Raw genomic sequence first — 16,582 nt, forward strand, 5'->3', positions numbered from 1 at the left:
CCATCAGGCTGGAAACTTTTACTCAGTGTGACAGTTGAACAGCCGACACGCTGAGTCGTCGCTCTGCTCCCAGAGAGTAAAACCGTGTAAACAGGCTGCATATGGACGAGTGTAACAAGCTGAGAGGGTGTCGGGCGGCACGCTGGTGCAGCGGTGGTCACACCGTCACCTCACAGCAACAAGGTCCTGGGTTCAAATCCACCACACCACCTTCCTGGAGCTTCTCCAGACACACATGGTGATGAGGTGTGAGTGCTGCAGCACAAAAATATAAAAACCATGCTAACAGATCCAGATCTTTGTCCACTTCAGCTATTGGATTTACTCATCTTTGAGAATTTATTATTATTATTTTACTGTTTATTTGTACAGGGATAGGTACATCCCAGATAGCAAAATAAATCTGTCCCGTACATGGGCCCCATGCTTGTTTTCTTCTGGCCCAGTATACACCTGGTTCCAGGCCGAATCTGGCCCTTACACAGCACGACTGCCAGATGCTACTTCCACATCTGGACCAATTCAAATCTTCCAGCTGTCAGTCAATACCAGAGAATAACAACTTAATAACAACAGCTCTTTTCCTCTCGTTTTGCACATGCCGCTGTGCCGCTGCAGCGAGGACTGAGCCGAGGCGGTATGCCACCGGGCGCCCCGTCTCTCCTGACTGAACTGGGTTCAAACCAAGTTTCTGAAAAATGATGATCCACAGTTTTTGGTTCCTCCACGAGAACATGAACCAGACTCAGTATTTTAACTTTAATATAAAGTTATAGAATTAAACATCAAACTGCAAAAGCTTCTTCCACAAACTGAACATCTGCTCTAAATGAATATGAGTGAAACAGTGAGAGTCTAAATCTCATGTTTCCAGTTGAGACTTCTCCTCCGGCCTCTTGGTTTCTGATTTTACTGTAAATGTTAAATACTATGTTTTGTGCTGAAGGATAAAACTGAATCAACTTGAGCTGTCAGATGTTGATGGCGCCGGTGTGTCAGCATTTAGTGTGGACTGACTTTGTCTCATTATTCTCCTCAGAGCAGAGGGATTACTGTCTGTTCTCAGTATTTCTGTTACAGAAATAGAAAAACCTTCACAAAAAGCCCGGTGAGCTTAAACAGGATTTATATGGTCTCCTGACAGCGGGAGTCCAGCCGACGCTTCCTCAGGCATCTGCTGGATGAAAAAGATTTGACTGGGAGGCAGAAGAGCGGCTGTCACCGCGGTGACGCCTCAGTTTGTCTCTGTCTGCTAACAGTCGAACAACGACTTCGACGCAGGACTTAGAGGAGGACGTTAACGTCAGTAACATTTTAAAACATCAGGTTCAATGAGAAATAACTAATGAACACACACACACACACACACACACACACACACACACACACACACACAGATATTAGAGGGGATTGTGTCGTTTTAGTCGTGTTGCTTCAGGATTTATCCTGCAGTGCAGAACAGAGCTGCTCTATTGTTCAGCTGGATTACAGTGTGGTTTAGGCTTATTGTGTGTGTGTGTGTGTGTGTGTGTGTGTGTGTGTGGGTGCAGGCCTACATGTGCTGCGATGCATTAGGGAAGGCGGTGCTGTACTGCGGAGCTGAGTCTTCAGGTCCATGTGGAGCCGCGTGGCTCAGCACCATCAGGACCGGGCGGTGAGGGTAAACCCGCTTTGAGGAGCGGAAGTACCGGATGGACTCGGCTGTGATCAGGTCAGTCAGGTAGTCCTGGCAACACACAAACACAGCTGGATATTATTATACAGTTTTATTATTACTTTTCCTCCTGGCTTCCACAGAGCAAACACACACCTCTCAGCCATGATGTGTTTCTGCTACTGACAACAACCAACAGTTTATATCTGATATACAGTATATGAGTATACATATATAAATATGTATATATTCATATATACATATTTATATGACTGAAATAAATGTATGTGTATCAAAAATATTCTGATGTCTTTATATTCTGATTATTTCTAAGAAGTTTAATGGAGAGTAAAATATGATTTGGAACTAATTATAGATAAAAGAGATTCAATTAAAACATTTCCAGTTAATTAATTCCAGCACTTTTTTTTTAGCACTTTTAATTCCAACACAGTTCAACATACAGCACATGTCATAGATGAAGGAACAAAAATTTACTTGAGTTTAAATAAACACTTTAATTCAAATGAAATGCTGACATGTAGAGACTGCAGGACACTTGGATCAAGAGATGGAAGCAAGTCAAAAACATTTTTGTTTTTTTATTTCACTATGTTCTTGTACCTGCAGTAAGAAAGATTTTTTTTAATGTTGCCTTAAATTGTCTAAAGCAGAAGTTCCCAACCTGTGGGCTGTGACGGTGTTGCAAATGGGCCGACAAATCGTTTGCAAAACAGAAAGGTTTTGTTGAAAGATGCAATTATAATAAAAATAAAAAATATAATTGTTTTTTATATATATTAATAAGAAAATGATCTGTAAAAACATTAAAAATGTATAAAAACTCGGATCACATCGTATACTTGTTTGCTAGCTCAGTCTGATTACGCCCTGATAGGTGACATCCAAGCAAAAACTGGAGAATCAAAATGGATAGAAGAATTAAAAGGAAAGAGAGTCAGGAGACAGATATTGAATCAACGAGTGATTCCCCTCTTTTAAATGAAAAAGAAAAATTGAGCTTCCTGTTTCAGTTCAGTCCTTAACCTTTGATCGTTATCATCAAAATAAATAGTGCTCTGAGCATTACTCGGCCTCTGTATCGTTACGGGGTCGGATGTGGGCCGCTAACATTTTTGAAATTTTCAAGTGGGCCATGAGTTGGAAAAGGTTGGGGACCACTGGTCTAAAATAAAAAGCAACAAATGCAGATGTTACTGTGTTACTAACTTGAACCATCACATTTTTACAATTATAACTTGTTATTTGCTATTTTTTGCAATTTTCTGTCTCCAGCCTCTTTGGTTTAATTTGTTATAATTTTGTTCATTCTATATATGTGACATATTTATGTCTTACATGTTTTCTCAGTTGTTGAAATTGTTAACAGCTGGTGGAAAGCATTACACATAAAAAACAAGTGTGTGTGTGTGTGTGTGTGTGTGTGTGTGTGTGTGTGTGTGTGTGTGTGTGTGTGTGTGTCCCTGCCTGTGGGTACTGCGCTCCATGTTTCTCTCGGACTCCGTTGCGACTCATTGTGTAGTTGTAGAAGCGACTGTTCTTCACCAGGCCGAGCCACTCCCTCCACCCAGCTGGGACGTAGGAGCCGTTATACTCGTTCAGGTACTTCCCAAAGAAGGCTGCAGAGGACACACACACACACACACACACACACACACGCACACACACAGACAAAGACACAGAAACACACACACACACACAAACACACACACACACAAACAGAGAGGTGAATCAATCAGGAGAATCACATTATTAATGAAAGCCTTTTGTGTGTGTGTGTGTGTGTGTGTGTGTGTGCGTGCGTGCGTGCACATGCTCCTCTACCTGTCCTGTATCCAGTGTTGTTGAGGTAGACCCCGAAGGTCCGTGGCTCGTGCTGCCGTTGCCACGACAACGAGGAGCAGTTTTCGTTGTTGGTGTAGGTGTTGTGGTTGTGGACGTACCTGGAAAACAGAGAGAGTTTATCTTCAGACTGGTGTCAGTGGGCGGAGGTGGTTTAAAAAACACATCATTTAAATTCAAATTAGTCTTTTTAATTACATTTTTATTTTAAGTGTAAAATTAGTATCACACTTGCCAGAGACAAAAAAAAAACTGACTGAATAAAGTATGAATAAAACATTCGTCTTCAGGGACTTACTTCCCGGTGAGCATGCTTGAACGTGATGGACAGCACATAGGCGTGGTCACGAAGGCGTTGGAGAAAGAAGTCCCGCCCTCCTCCATGATGCGGCGAGTTTTATTCATGGCCTGCATCGAACCTACAGAGAGAGAGACTGTTAGCACACACAACTGTGTACAACCTGCTCTGAATATATTATACATAAGTATTATACACTAAACCCCTTCCCTCAAATGTTGTCCAATCAACCATAACTACGGACGGCAGTTCTGTCAAGCATTAGATTCAGTGTTGCCAACTTTTATGATTCTGTTAACGATGGGCAGCAGCATGTTCAGTCGGTCAGCCAGACAGAAAGAACCAATCACTGATCCCCGTTGTTTGTCCAGGTTTATTCTAAATGATTCAATTTTATTTAAGTTTGATCTAAATCCTCAGAGACATTAGAGGCATAGCAACAGTCGCTAACGGGGGCAGGGCTCAGCAAAAGGTCAGTTATCAATAGTATCAGTGTTATTAATAGTAAAAACATTAGTAGTATCAAGTGTGAAGTAATAATAGTAATAGTAGTAACACTAATAGTAGGTCAGTAGCTGTGTTTCAGTCACCCAGCTCCAGGTCCTGGTCGTCGGTCAGGATCAGGATGATGTTCGGCCGGATGTTGCGTCGGTCTCTCTGGAGGCGGGGCTTCAGACGCTGGCCGGACTGGAAGTGAGCGCTGCCGAGCGTCACCGAGACGATCAGGAAGAGGAGGAGTCGGCCCGCCATGGCCTTCGACCCCCGACCTCCCTGAAAGATCAACCAATCAACTGCTTCCTCCCGTGGATTCTCAACGTCTGGAAAAAACAAACAGACAGAGAAGCAGATGAATATCTGCAGAAAGCGCCACTGAAATCGGAGCTGTTGAGATATTTTGGCACCAGAAATGAAGAACCAGACTATCCAGATTGTTCTGCTGCTACTGAGGAAAACATGATATTATTATTATTACTGCAGGAGAGTCTGGGTGAAATGTCACCAGGAGTCAGAGAGTGGAGCTGTGAGTTTATTTCCTGTGTGAGGGCGAGACCGAGGAAAAAATAAAAAACGCTGCAGGATTTTTGGTCCAAATGACTTCAGGAGATTGTGACAGTGTGTCTCTGCCACACACACACACAAACAAACAAACACACACACACACACACACACACACACACACACACACACACACACACACACACACACACACACACACACACACACACACACACACACCAGTTATTAGCCGCAGTCTTTTGTTTCCCTGGTAATAAAACACCTAAATCCTATCAGTCACACTGACAAAAAACACAGCAGGAATGTGTGTGTGTGTGTGTGTGTGTGTGATGTGTTCATCTGTAATGTGTGCTTGTGTCTGTCTGTGTGTGTGTGTGTGTGTGTGTGTGTGAGCCCTCAGCAGGGTGTGTCATGCAAATTATCCTGTAATCAAAACAGAGGAGGCTCAGTGCTCACACACAGTGAGGTAGCTCTCTCTCTGTGTATGTGTGTGTGTGTGTATGTGTGTGTGTGTGGTTGGTGGTGGAGCTCTCATGTTTAAGTGGTCTTGTGGCTCCAGCTGTTAATAGACTGAGATTACACACAACCTGCTGAGAGAGAGGGAGAGAGGCCCATGTCTCTCTTACTCTCTCTCTCTGTGAGTGAGTGAGTGAGTGTGTGTGTGTGTGTGTTCGTTCGTGCGTGCGAGGATGATAGTGGACATGGATCTGTTGGTGGACTCACATCAGCACCACACAATCTTAAAGGATCCATCATGTTCATTTCCTTCTTTTAGTTTTTATTCTGGGACTCAACTGAGGAGCTGACCTGTCGAGGTCTGTGCAGCTCTATACAACATAATATTATATAACATATATATATTACAACATTACACGGTATAGTTAAAGGTCAAACTTTAGTCTCTTTTTTCTTCTATATATTTTTGTACTTTATTTAGTCTTGTTTTTGCTGAGCTTCAGCTCATGTTTCGAACATTTCCTCAGTAACTTGAGCCGACCAAAGACAGTTGCTGGTGACACATGTTGTTTTTATTAATACAACACGTTTCACTTCCTGAATCTGAATGTTGAACTAAAAGAAGATTTTACACACAGTTTCCTCCTGGATTAAATACGACTAATGTTTCGTTGCAGCACATTAATAAAAACATGTTTTCACTGTCGACGTCTGACTGAAGGAGAAAATCCACTTGGGATCTAACACAATAACTCACTTTTTCAACTCTTAAATGATAAGCTAGTGCCGTTAGATTGAAAAAAAAAATCCACCTCTTTTAAGCCTCCACATTCATTCATTCTAACAGGTTCTTCAATGAGGGAGCAGTGTAAACCACAGTTAACAGAGAGCTGCAGCGATGACATATCTTTGTAGCACAACCCTGAAGTTAGAATCAACCTGGTCAAAATTTCATTACTGACACATTTTGTTCAGCAGGCTCGTCTTCACTAATGAACACCGCTTTATGATGTTTGCAGCCTAAACACAATCACCAGAAGTAAAAAGCTGATGTTAGGCTATAAACCAACTACACGGTCACATGACTTCAACATCACCACCACTAAACTTCAAGTTGTAGTTTGATTTAACTGTTTCATCTTCTACAAATGCCTTTGCTCTTACAAAGTTAGTAACAGTGATATCTTATGGCTGAATAGTGTTTTGTGAGGTCACCTTGACCTTCAACCAACAAGATCTAATCAGTTCATCCTTGAGTCCAAGTGAATGTTTGTACCAAATTTGTTCCTTCAAGGTGTTACCAGACCTCAGGATGAGGAAACAGGAAGTGCTAAAATGCAACTAATTTCAAGGTGTTAGGACTCATTCCTGCAGAACTCTATGCTGATAGTAACTAAACATTACGTTTCACTATGTGAACTGAATCCTGTTGATGTGAGTATTTAGGACGGAGGGATCTGCAGATCAGTGACAGATGAACTCTGTATAAATGACATCTTCATCTGATTCATGTGATTTCTTAAGATGCACTGTGTTGAGCTTTAGGGCCACCGTAGTTTTCTGTTCACCTGTCTGCATTTGTACAGTTAAACTATCTTATATCTGATACTGCTGCTCTGCTCACACTCTCCCTCACCTCATACATTTGCATTGTGATTTTAATGTGGTCTAATGTTAATGCAGCTTTTGCAACACAAGCTTTCATCACGGCCTCTTTTATTTTCAGAGTAAGTGAATGTAAGTGGCTGTTTGTGTTTTTATATTGTATTATAGCACTAAAATGATGTCACTATATGGATAAACACCTAAAATTGTATTTCTGAAATATTACATATGAATAAATAAGATCAGATAATTATCAGTAGTTTTATTAATCATGATTCTGATCGTGATACCATTATAAATAAACAGTGAGACTGAGAATGAAGAGATGGAGGATCTGACCCAACACTAGTTTCTGGACCAGATGATGAACCCAACATCTGGACTGGGGAAGAGCGGTCCAGCTGTTGGCTCCGTTCAGCCCGACGCTGTCAGTAATCCAGTTCACAGTCTCGTTATGAAACTGACCTAAAAACTGACCTGAGACCAGACTAAAACCCCTGACCCAAACCTGCAGGATTATGTTTCTGTCTCTGTCTGGGTCACAGTCGGTGCGAGTCCACGTCCAGCTCTGGACTCTGCAGGTCAGACACTAGAACATTAATGTCTGTGAATAAAGTATTTCATCAGCTCCATGACCTGAGTATGAAAGTTATTTACAGCAAGACATGATTAAATGTTCAGTGGACTAAAGACTCAGCTCATTTAGGAATTTATCCCCACGTCATTGTGTTTTAAACATCAGGATACAGATGTTGTCATTAACCTTTGTTCATGTGATTTTATCAGATTTTGACCATGAAATAATGATTTTAATTCTTTAGTCTGTCTCATTCCTCATCAGAGGAAGTGGGTGAGAAGTTTTGTTGTTTTCTGAAGAAGGAGAAGAAGAAGAAATTTAACTGTTCTCATGTTGTTCAGAAAAACAGTGAAAATCCATCCATCCATCCACCTTCTTCGTCGAGGTCTTTACCCTGGCAATGTTACATCATGGGAGTTTACCCATCCAGTCTACATGTGCTTTGTGGACTTAGAGGAGGCTTACGACTGGGTCCCTCTGGGGATCTACGGGATCCTACTTAGTGTGTGTCCGGTTTGGGAGCCTCAGAATTCGCTCCCTGTTATTTGCAGACGATGTGGTTCTGTTTCCCTGGTCAAACCGGGACCTTCAACATGCACTGGGGGCGGTTTGCAGGTTCGGATGGATTTTCTGCCCGAAGTAAAGGACTTTTCAAGTATCTCTGGGTCTTGTTCACAAGTGAGGGGAGAATGGAGCGGAAGATGAACAGGTGGATCGGTAAAGAGTAAAGAGGCCATAGTACTGGACGGCAAAGCTTTTGACTAACCAGTCAATCTTTGTTCTGACCCCCACCTGTGGTCATGAGCTCTCGGTAGTGACTGAAACAACGAGATTGTGGATGCAAGCACATCTGCAGGGCGTCTGGGCTCAGCCGTAGAGATAGGGTGAGCAGCTGTGACATCCGGAGGGAGCTTGGAATGGAGCTGCTGCTCATTTGCCTCGAAAGGAACCAGTTGAGTTGGTTCATGCATCTGGTCAGGATGCCTCCTGCATGCCTCCCAGTGGAGGTCACCCAGGCACGTCCAACTGGAAGGCAGCCTCCGGGGTAGACACAGAACACACTGGAGAGATTATATATCTCATCTGGTCTGGGAACGCCTCGGGATACCCCAGGAGGAGCTGGAAAACGTTGCTTGGAAGACGGAAGTCTGGATTACTTTGCTTGACCTGCTGCTACCACGACCCAACCAGTGAAAACAGTGTTCCCAAATTCAGACGATGTAATGTTGCCGAGTTGAGTTTTGTTTTTGTTTTAGACACATAGATAAAAGACAGAGCATCAGTTCATCCAGTTATAAGAATTTACTGACGATGCTATAACCTGCACATGAGAACACATCTTTTCGAGCAGGCTTCCAAAGGGGCTGCCTGAGTAATTAGTTCCTCCTATCCTGCCCTCCCTGCTACAACCCCCCCTCTCATTAATCATTCCCACTGTGGCCTCCACATTATCTACCACAGACAACCCGAGTGACTGAATTGGAAATTCACCAAGGACTAATATTAGCAAATATCCAGTGTTTGGTGAAATGTATTTGGTCATCAGGGGTGGGATAATTACGGACACAGTTATTACTCATCACTGGGAGTCAGTTGTTCCTCTACTCAGACGTCATTACAGCCTCACACTGTTTCACTTCTTTATTTCATGTTATTCCTTGTGTTATATTCCCTATGTTTCCTGGCACGCTGATAGCAGGAGGTTAAACTAAGAGGTTTTGGTTCAGTGGTCAGAGGTGAATTCAATCTGCAAAAAAATAAAGCTGCTGTTTTGAATCCTGATACTTTCCTTCATTTGATATTCATGGTTCAGTCCAGCCTGAAAATAAAGCTGCTGCTTCTTCTGCTGCTCTTGATTCCAGATATTTGGTGTTATTTGATATTCATAGAGCAGTGAAATAATATATCCTCACCTGAGTCTGAGGAGGGTGCAGTACACCAGTCAACAAACAGGAAAACTGAGGAACAGAGGAGATAAATAATATATACACCTGGTAAAAAACCCTTAAAGGTTCAAACTCAGGAGGAAGACACAAGGGATAAGAAGACAGTCTGTCCTTTACAGATGAAAGGTAGAACTGAAATATGACTTCTAAAGATGTTAATGAGTCAACACAGGCATTTTTAAGGGTTTATGGGTCATTTAAGATTAAAATTTGAGGAAAAACTGGGCGATGGTTTATTACTGGTTTTTTGAAAGTTCGCAGTAACAGCCATAGGAAAATCTTTGTTAGTTACGGCCCAAAGCTGTGGAACACATGACATGTAGATATCAGAGAGGCAGCTCACTGAGTTCTTAAAAGAAAGCGACTCTATGGCTCTCTCCTCCCTGGTATACATACAAAATGAGACTGACGGTGTTGAACACCATTGATTGGATTACCTGCAGTGGTGAAGACGAGCTGTGGTTTAAAAGTGTTTGTCCCTGCAGTTTCAATTTGTGCGTTAAAAAAAAAAAAATCCTGAGTAGAAATGCCCAAAATCCACCAGAAAACATCTTGAAATATATAGATATAATTTTTTTACGCTTTGATAAGGAGGAAAAGTTGGTGTAGTGATAGAAAGTGCAATGGAAGCAGGTTTAGTGAATAAATCACGTGACTTAAACATGCAGATGTAGAGATGAAAACATCGGATGTGTGTGGAGCGATGAGGAGACTGTGACCCTCCACACATTAATACATGACAGAAATAGAAACGTCGTATCACCACCATGTTTTCTTGACTGGATCTCCTCTGATGACATCATCTCGTAGTGTCCTCTTCTTCTACAGTGCTTTAATGTTCCCGAAAGAAAATTATTGGCACCAACTGTTTATCTTGATGAGCCAACTCCTAACATTTGCATAATGGCAGTGGATGGAAACGCCAGTTAATTTGCATTTTCTGTCGCCACTTTTTCTGACATTTGGTTAATATTTGCACGACCTGTAGATGGAAGCCTGTAGGGAAATGTCCTCGTAGACAAAAAACAGGTCCATAAGGAAATGAAAATGAAATGATGACAAGAAATTTTCCCAGTTTGGTGTGGAGGAACTTGACTTGGTCTGCCCAGAGTCAAGACCTCAGTCCCGTCCAACACCTTTGGGATGAAGTGGAGCAGAGACTGTGCACATGACCTGGTCACAAACATTACTGATGCTCCTGTGTCTGAATGGGAGGGAATCCCTGAAGCAGGTGGAGGCAGTTTGAGCAGCAGGCTAATGAACATGACTGTGAAACGATGCCTGGAATTTTAGAGTGTCCACATACTTTTGGCCACATCGTGTATTGTACTATATTATGCGCTTGGACACCGTGCAGTCACGCTCTCCTGAACTGAGAACTAGAGCTCAAACGCCCTGGGGGATCATGAATCCTGTCGCCTGTCATCCCGATGTGCTCTCTCTGGCTCTCGCCGCTCGATCACATCTATCTTCTCATTAATATTCATGAGCGGTGGGCGGGGCCTTGGCGCGGGTGCAGCTGGCCGCCGCCGAATGACTCGATGTGAAACGTGGTGAATGCCAATAAAGAGATAAAGCAGTAATGCAGACCGGCTGTTCCATATTCATCAGCATTTTCTTCATGCGCACAGAGAGCACCGGGGGGAACGGAGCGTCTCCAGTGATGAGGTAAAAGGTCATGGTGTCAGGGTGAAAGGTCAGAAGGTCAGCTCATCGTTTCCCGACAGGACTCTGAAAAGTAGCCATTTCAGTGTTCAGTGAAAATTGTACTGGTTGCTGTGGTAACAGATTAGCCACTTAGCCTTTATTGCAGAGCCAGTTGTGGTCTGGACATACAGTACATCATGTAGCCACAGATAGAAAGATCAATACATTTGCCAATACTTTTATTTTTCTTTGATCAATAAGTCAGCTGATATTTCCTGAATGTTATCAATAAACATGTCAGCAGGTATTTACTGTGTGGGATTTATTTCCAGTCACAAACTGTATATCTATCATAGATAAAACTATCACTGCAGAACTTGTGTTTTTAAATTTCCTTCAGTATCACAGCGATCCAGTGACAGTTGCGTGAACATCCATGGATTCATTGCAAACAGGAACTGCTCACAGCTAATTCAGCAACTTTTAATGAGGACAATTTGCCAAAATGTAAACAAATATGGGGTAAAAACAAACAACAGGGCTCAAGTTGTAACCCACAGCTTAATTCACTGGATCCATGGCAACATTATGCTTCCTGTTCACACTCCAAAATACCCACAAATCATGGAAGCTGTATCCAAAACTTAGACCTAGACTTAAACTGGTTGTCAAGTTTACAGTAGTACAGACAGTACTAAGGTGTCCTGGCTGTGGAGCGACACCTTCGTAGTCTAAACATGTCATGGACCTGTCTTTGTACTGGACGTGCACAGATGAAACTGATCTTAAATCTGGAGAAGACGAGAGAAACAAGAATATCTTCCAGAACCGGGGGTCTGTGGCAGTTCTCTGTTTTCTGTACAAAGAGATCTGTGGCGGACTCACAGCGAGATCACGTTACAGAATTATTTGGAGAAGAAGAAAAATGAAACCGTGTGTGTTCTTCTGTTTGCTTCTCTATTCCCTCAGTTCAGCGCTGAAGTCGAATGCTGATTCAGGACAGACAAGATGTACAGTAGCTTTAGGACATCAGTCACGTTTTTCTTCTTGTCAACAAATCCCATGTGCAGACTCAGACCACCAATGTGTTAGTGTCTCAGCTCTGAGCCCACTGGTTCCTCCTGAGGATGTAAATCTTTAAAAACACCTCACAAGTAAAGTCAAGGTAAACTACAGTGTGCGTGTTCATGGTGATGAAGGAACATGATAACGTCAATTCTGATAATTGATCAACTAAAGAGTCACTGTGTCCAGCTTGTCAATGTTCTTCTTTTCCATGTTTTATATCATAATAAAGAAAATATGTTTTGGTTTTTGTGTTGTGGAGAGTAAAGCTGCAGCAGAACTCAAGCAGTCCTCCAACCTGAACAATCATCCATCCACCCACCCACCCATCCATCCATCCATCCATAACCTGTACCGCTTATCCTTATAGGGTCACGGCAGGGGGCTGGAGCCAATCCCAGCTGACATTGGGCGAGGGCAGAGTACACACTGGACAGGTTGCCAGTCTACCACAGGATTGACATATAGAGACAAACAAACACTCACACCCACCTTTACACCTACGGGCAATTTAGAGTCACCAATTAATGTGCAAGTCTTTGGACTGCGGGAGGAAGCCGGAGTACCCAGAGAGAGCCCGCGCAGTCACAGGGAGAACATGCAGACTCCGCAGCCTCCTCCCGACATGGACTTTGTTGCACCTAATTTTACGTCACTGCACTTTTCCCTTTGCTCCTGTCATGATTACTACGACCACTAGATGTCGCCTCCCAGCAAAACGTAACTATGGGTCATAATAACCTGCTGCACAGACGACATATGGGCTTGTGGGACTCCATGCTCCATGATGTGTGTGGTCGACACGCACAGCTCCAGTGATTCCTTTAAGCCTCTAGCTGTTACTCTGAGCTTCTTTGTTACGTTATTGAGCATTCATCTCAGCCGGACGACCGCTTCTCCGGAGAGTAGCCACAGAACTGAATCATCTCTATCTATAGACAGTCTGACTGTGGACTGATGAAGATCTAAAATCTTCTTCATCCTCCGTCTCTGAGATTTTTGTTGTGAGGACTGGTTCACGTCAGCCGATGTTTCTCTGAGTGTTGTTTTTAAGTCAAAGTGTCTCCAGGACTCCAGGTAGCTTCTGTTCATGTCATTAGTCGAGGGTTTCACACACTGTTTCCAGCTTCACTGTGAATGTTTTATAGATGTGTTCAATATGGATGAGAAGAACATGATTGTATTTGTTCATTATCGTGACTTAGATAAAGATCTGATCAGATTTTTAGGACAAATGCATAAATGGCGGGGATTTCTTCTTGCCTCTGTATTTATGAGCTGTTTTTAAAGAAGTACGTCTTCAGTAAGAAGCAACGGGCTCAGAGCTGAGCGCCACAGACAAAAGAGAGAAGTCCGAAAGTAATGAGAGACGCGTTGTTAATCTGAGCCTGAAGAACAACACTCTGATCCTTTAAGTCCTCGCTCACTTTCTTTCAAAGGAATCGGCTCAAACTGAAGCAACATCTACCTGAGCTGAACACACCTACAGAATCCATGAGGTCAGGTATGAGACGGACACACTTACTGTGACTGAGCGTCTTCTCCTTCACGCGAAAGACGAGGCGAACAGACGAAGAGTGAAGCAGAAATCAGTGATATTCTACAACTCTGCAGAATAACCTGAGCAGACACTGGCACTTCTCTCTTTCTCTTCCTCTTTGGCTCGTCCTTGCTCACTTACTTCCTCGTGGACGCAGTTTCACACTCTCACATCTTCATTCTCTCTCTCAACCTCCCTCCTCCTCTTTCTCTTTTTCTCCATTCTCCTTTGTCTTTTCCCTCGTTCAGCCCGACATCGTCCCTCTCTCCAGCTCTCTTCTCCTCTCTTTCCTACCTCATCCTCGTGCTCCCTGCTGCCTTGCTTGTAGGCTCGTGTCTGCCGGCACCAAACCAACAACCTCCCCTCAGCTCAGGTTCCTGTTGGCCGTTGCCGTCGCGGCAGACACGGTAATAATCCCCGTGGCAACAGCTCTCTCCCCTCGACGACCGCACGCTCTCCCTGTTGTAACAACAGCTGAGCTGCTGCTGCTTGTCCTCCTCCCTACCTCTCTCACTCTCTCTCTTTATCACTTTCTCTCTCTCTACACCTCCTGTTCTGTTCCTCCCCGCTCTCCTCTGCTTCACTCCCTCTTTTGCTCTATCGCCTTTTCCCCATCTCTCTCTGTCTCTCTCTGGCTCGTTCTATCTCTCCCTCCCTCGCTCTCTCTCTGGCTTTGACTCTCTCTATTGTCTCTCCATCTCTTTATCACTCTGTCATCTCACTCTCTCTTCCTTTCCTCCTCTCTCCTCAGTTCACATGTGCGCAGAGACAGCTCTGAATTTTTCTCCTTCAGTTGTTGACTTTTGGAGAGAAGCTGATTAACTTCCTGTCTGCACTTGTTTAACAGAAGGGAAAAAGAACAAATTATATCAGGGGTCGAGGGTCAGTTGATTTGAAGTCAAGGTTGCAGTGAGGTGGACTTTATTGGAAATGACTAAAGGCGATTTATAGATCAGTGTTCAGGGGTTATAGGTCATGTCAAAGCTGATGTGCACTGTGTTTAAATAATGTAACCACACAGCGACAGAGATACGACCTGATCCTGCACATCCAGTCTCATTCAGATCCCACACAGCAGCATATAGTGAAAAGGTGATATCAATGGATTATCTATATTCTAATTCTTATTTTTATTGTATTTTCAATAGTGAATTATACATCAGAACCTATACTGTAGTTGTATATAGAGGGAACTGTTGACCCTGGAGTCAATCCATCGTAATAATCCCACACAGACATGTAATATATGACATACATGTCAATATGTGAAATTGTTCCAATTTCTAAAAAGTTTCATATATAATTTTTTTTTTTACATATGTGCTTTTATTTTACATGTTTTTTCTGTATGGAAATTCAAAATATGTACATATATGTCAGTTTGTTTAAGCTTGTATTTGAATGCAGATGTAAATGTTCCATCAGGATGTGAGGTCTGACAGAGCTACAGCTTATTTAGTTTTACTCATTAGGCAAAATAAATGCTGTTGCCTTAGAAAATATTATTTGCAGCCATTTGTGAATGAGATGCGTATTATTGATTATTATTTGATGTTATGAGCTCATATTTATTGTGACGTGAATATATATTATCCTCTGTTACCTGCAGTGCATTTATGAGAATTTATGTAGTCACTTAAGTTTTTATTAAAAAAAAAAGAAATTGGGGTTTTTGAACTGGTCAAAAACAAGTTACATTTTTTTTTCAACTGGGGCACTGACCCTCCCTTCTGATTGGCTGACTTTCTGAGTGATCCACTAAAAATATAGGTGATTTCAGGTAAACACTCAGAGAAACCAAATCCTGCAAGGTTGGATGGTGGGTCCCGGTGAACCCAGACCTGCTTTATAATCTAAAAAGACATGGACATCTACCTTTATACTATACTACTGTACTGGGACCGCTGAGTGAACCCATCAGGGTCAGTCAAATGCAGTGTCACCATGATTTTGTGAGTATGGATCAACTTTTTCTTTGCTTTGCAGATGAGCTGATCCACAGCCACAGAATATCCACTGTATCTCAACACACTGAGTATTTGAGGTGTGATGAAGCTGTGTGAAACACAGAAGCTCTCATGTTCTCCTGAGATGTCTGTGATACCAAACATCAGCAGGCTGGAAGTGGAGGAGAGGTACATCTACATCTACATCTGATACTCATGCTCATTTCCTCCTCATCAATAAAGCAGCGTCAAAGTGACGAGAGCCATCTTCACATGCACGCTGCGGATGAATCACTCAGATCTGGACACTGTGTGACCGTCCAGGTCAGCAGCTCAGTGTCGTCCACATCATATCATCACCTCATTTAAATCAAACCCAGTCATTTCTGCTGTGTAACGGCCACAGCTGGGAGTCGAAATGAGTTCATTGATTTAAAATGGAAACAAAAGCCAAACTCATCAATCAGAGTCAGAGTCATCAGCCTCCGTTATTCATCAAGACAGTTGGCGGTAATTTTCTAATCCTGCTTATTTCAATATTAAACAGTATCAGCTAATGAAAGTAAGGTTTGAACAGCTGCAGAGTTCAAGATGAAGGTGTTGGACTGATCGTTTAGTCTTTCTTCAGCTCCAACTATCAGTCACTTCATGTTTCCTTGCAACAATCAGCTTTAAACTATGGCAAATCTGTAAAAAAAAAAAAAAAAACATGTTTTGTTCCTGAACCCAGTCCAAGTACTTTTGTGCCTTAACTTGACCGGACCTGAATCACAGCACAGTGTCAGTCTGGAGCATCGATAAGAAAATATCCATATAGGCTGTTTTTAAATTTCTGACAGTGGAAGAAAATCTCATCATGTGACCGACGCTGAAATGACACACACATATAGAGTATACAGTCACCATAATGGCATTTATATACAGCATCTATTGTGAGCTCCATTTTTGAATTAAAGGATAATTGCAGT

At 42.6% G+C, this 16,582-nt stretch overlaps 1 protein-coding gene across 5 annotated transcripts in view; it reads right to left on the minus strand.

Annotated features, from left to right (window-relative positions):
* Positions 1–16,582, minus strand: part of LOC130174463 (extracellular sulfatase Sulf-2-like) — a 73,085-nt gene that overhangs the window by 20,856 nt on the left and 35,647 nt on the right. For 4 of the 5 annotated variants that reach the window (XM_056384293.1, XM_056384291.1, XM_056384292.1 and 1 more), the window contains exons 4-8: positions 4,406–4,633; positions 3,816–3,936; positions 3,500–3,618; positions 3,143–3,294; positions 1,557–1,726 (exon numbers count right to left, since the gene is read on the minus strand). In XM_056384293.1, the coding sequence (XP_056240268.1) occupies positions 1,557–1,726; positions 3,143–3,294; positions 3,500–3,618; positions 3,816–3,936; positions 4,406–4,565 (722 nt within the window). In that variant the 5' untranslated portion in view covers positions 4,566–4,633. Of the gene's footprint in view, positions 1–1,556; positions 1,727–3,142; positions 3,295–3,499; positions 3,619–3,815; positions 3,937–4,405; positions 4,634–13,653; positions 14,514–16,582 lie in introns of those variants that run through there. The other variant, XM_056384290.1, reaches the window with a different exon arrangement.

Source organism: Seriola aureovittata, chromosome 9 (assembly GCF_021018895.1).
Source record: "Seriola aureovittata isolate HTS-2021-v1 ecotype China chromosome 9, ASM2101889v1, whole genome shotgun sequence".
Lineage (NCBI taxonomy): Eukaryota > Metazoa > Chordata > Actinopteri > Carangiformes > Carangidae > Seriola > Seriola aureovittata.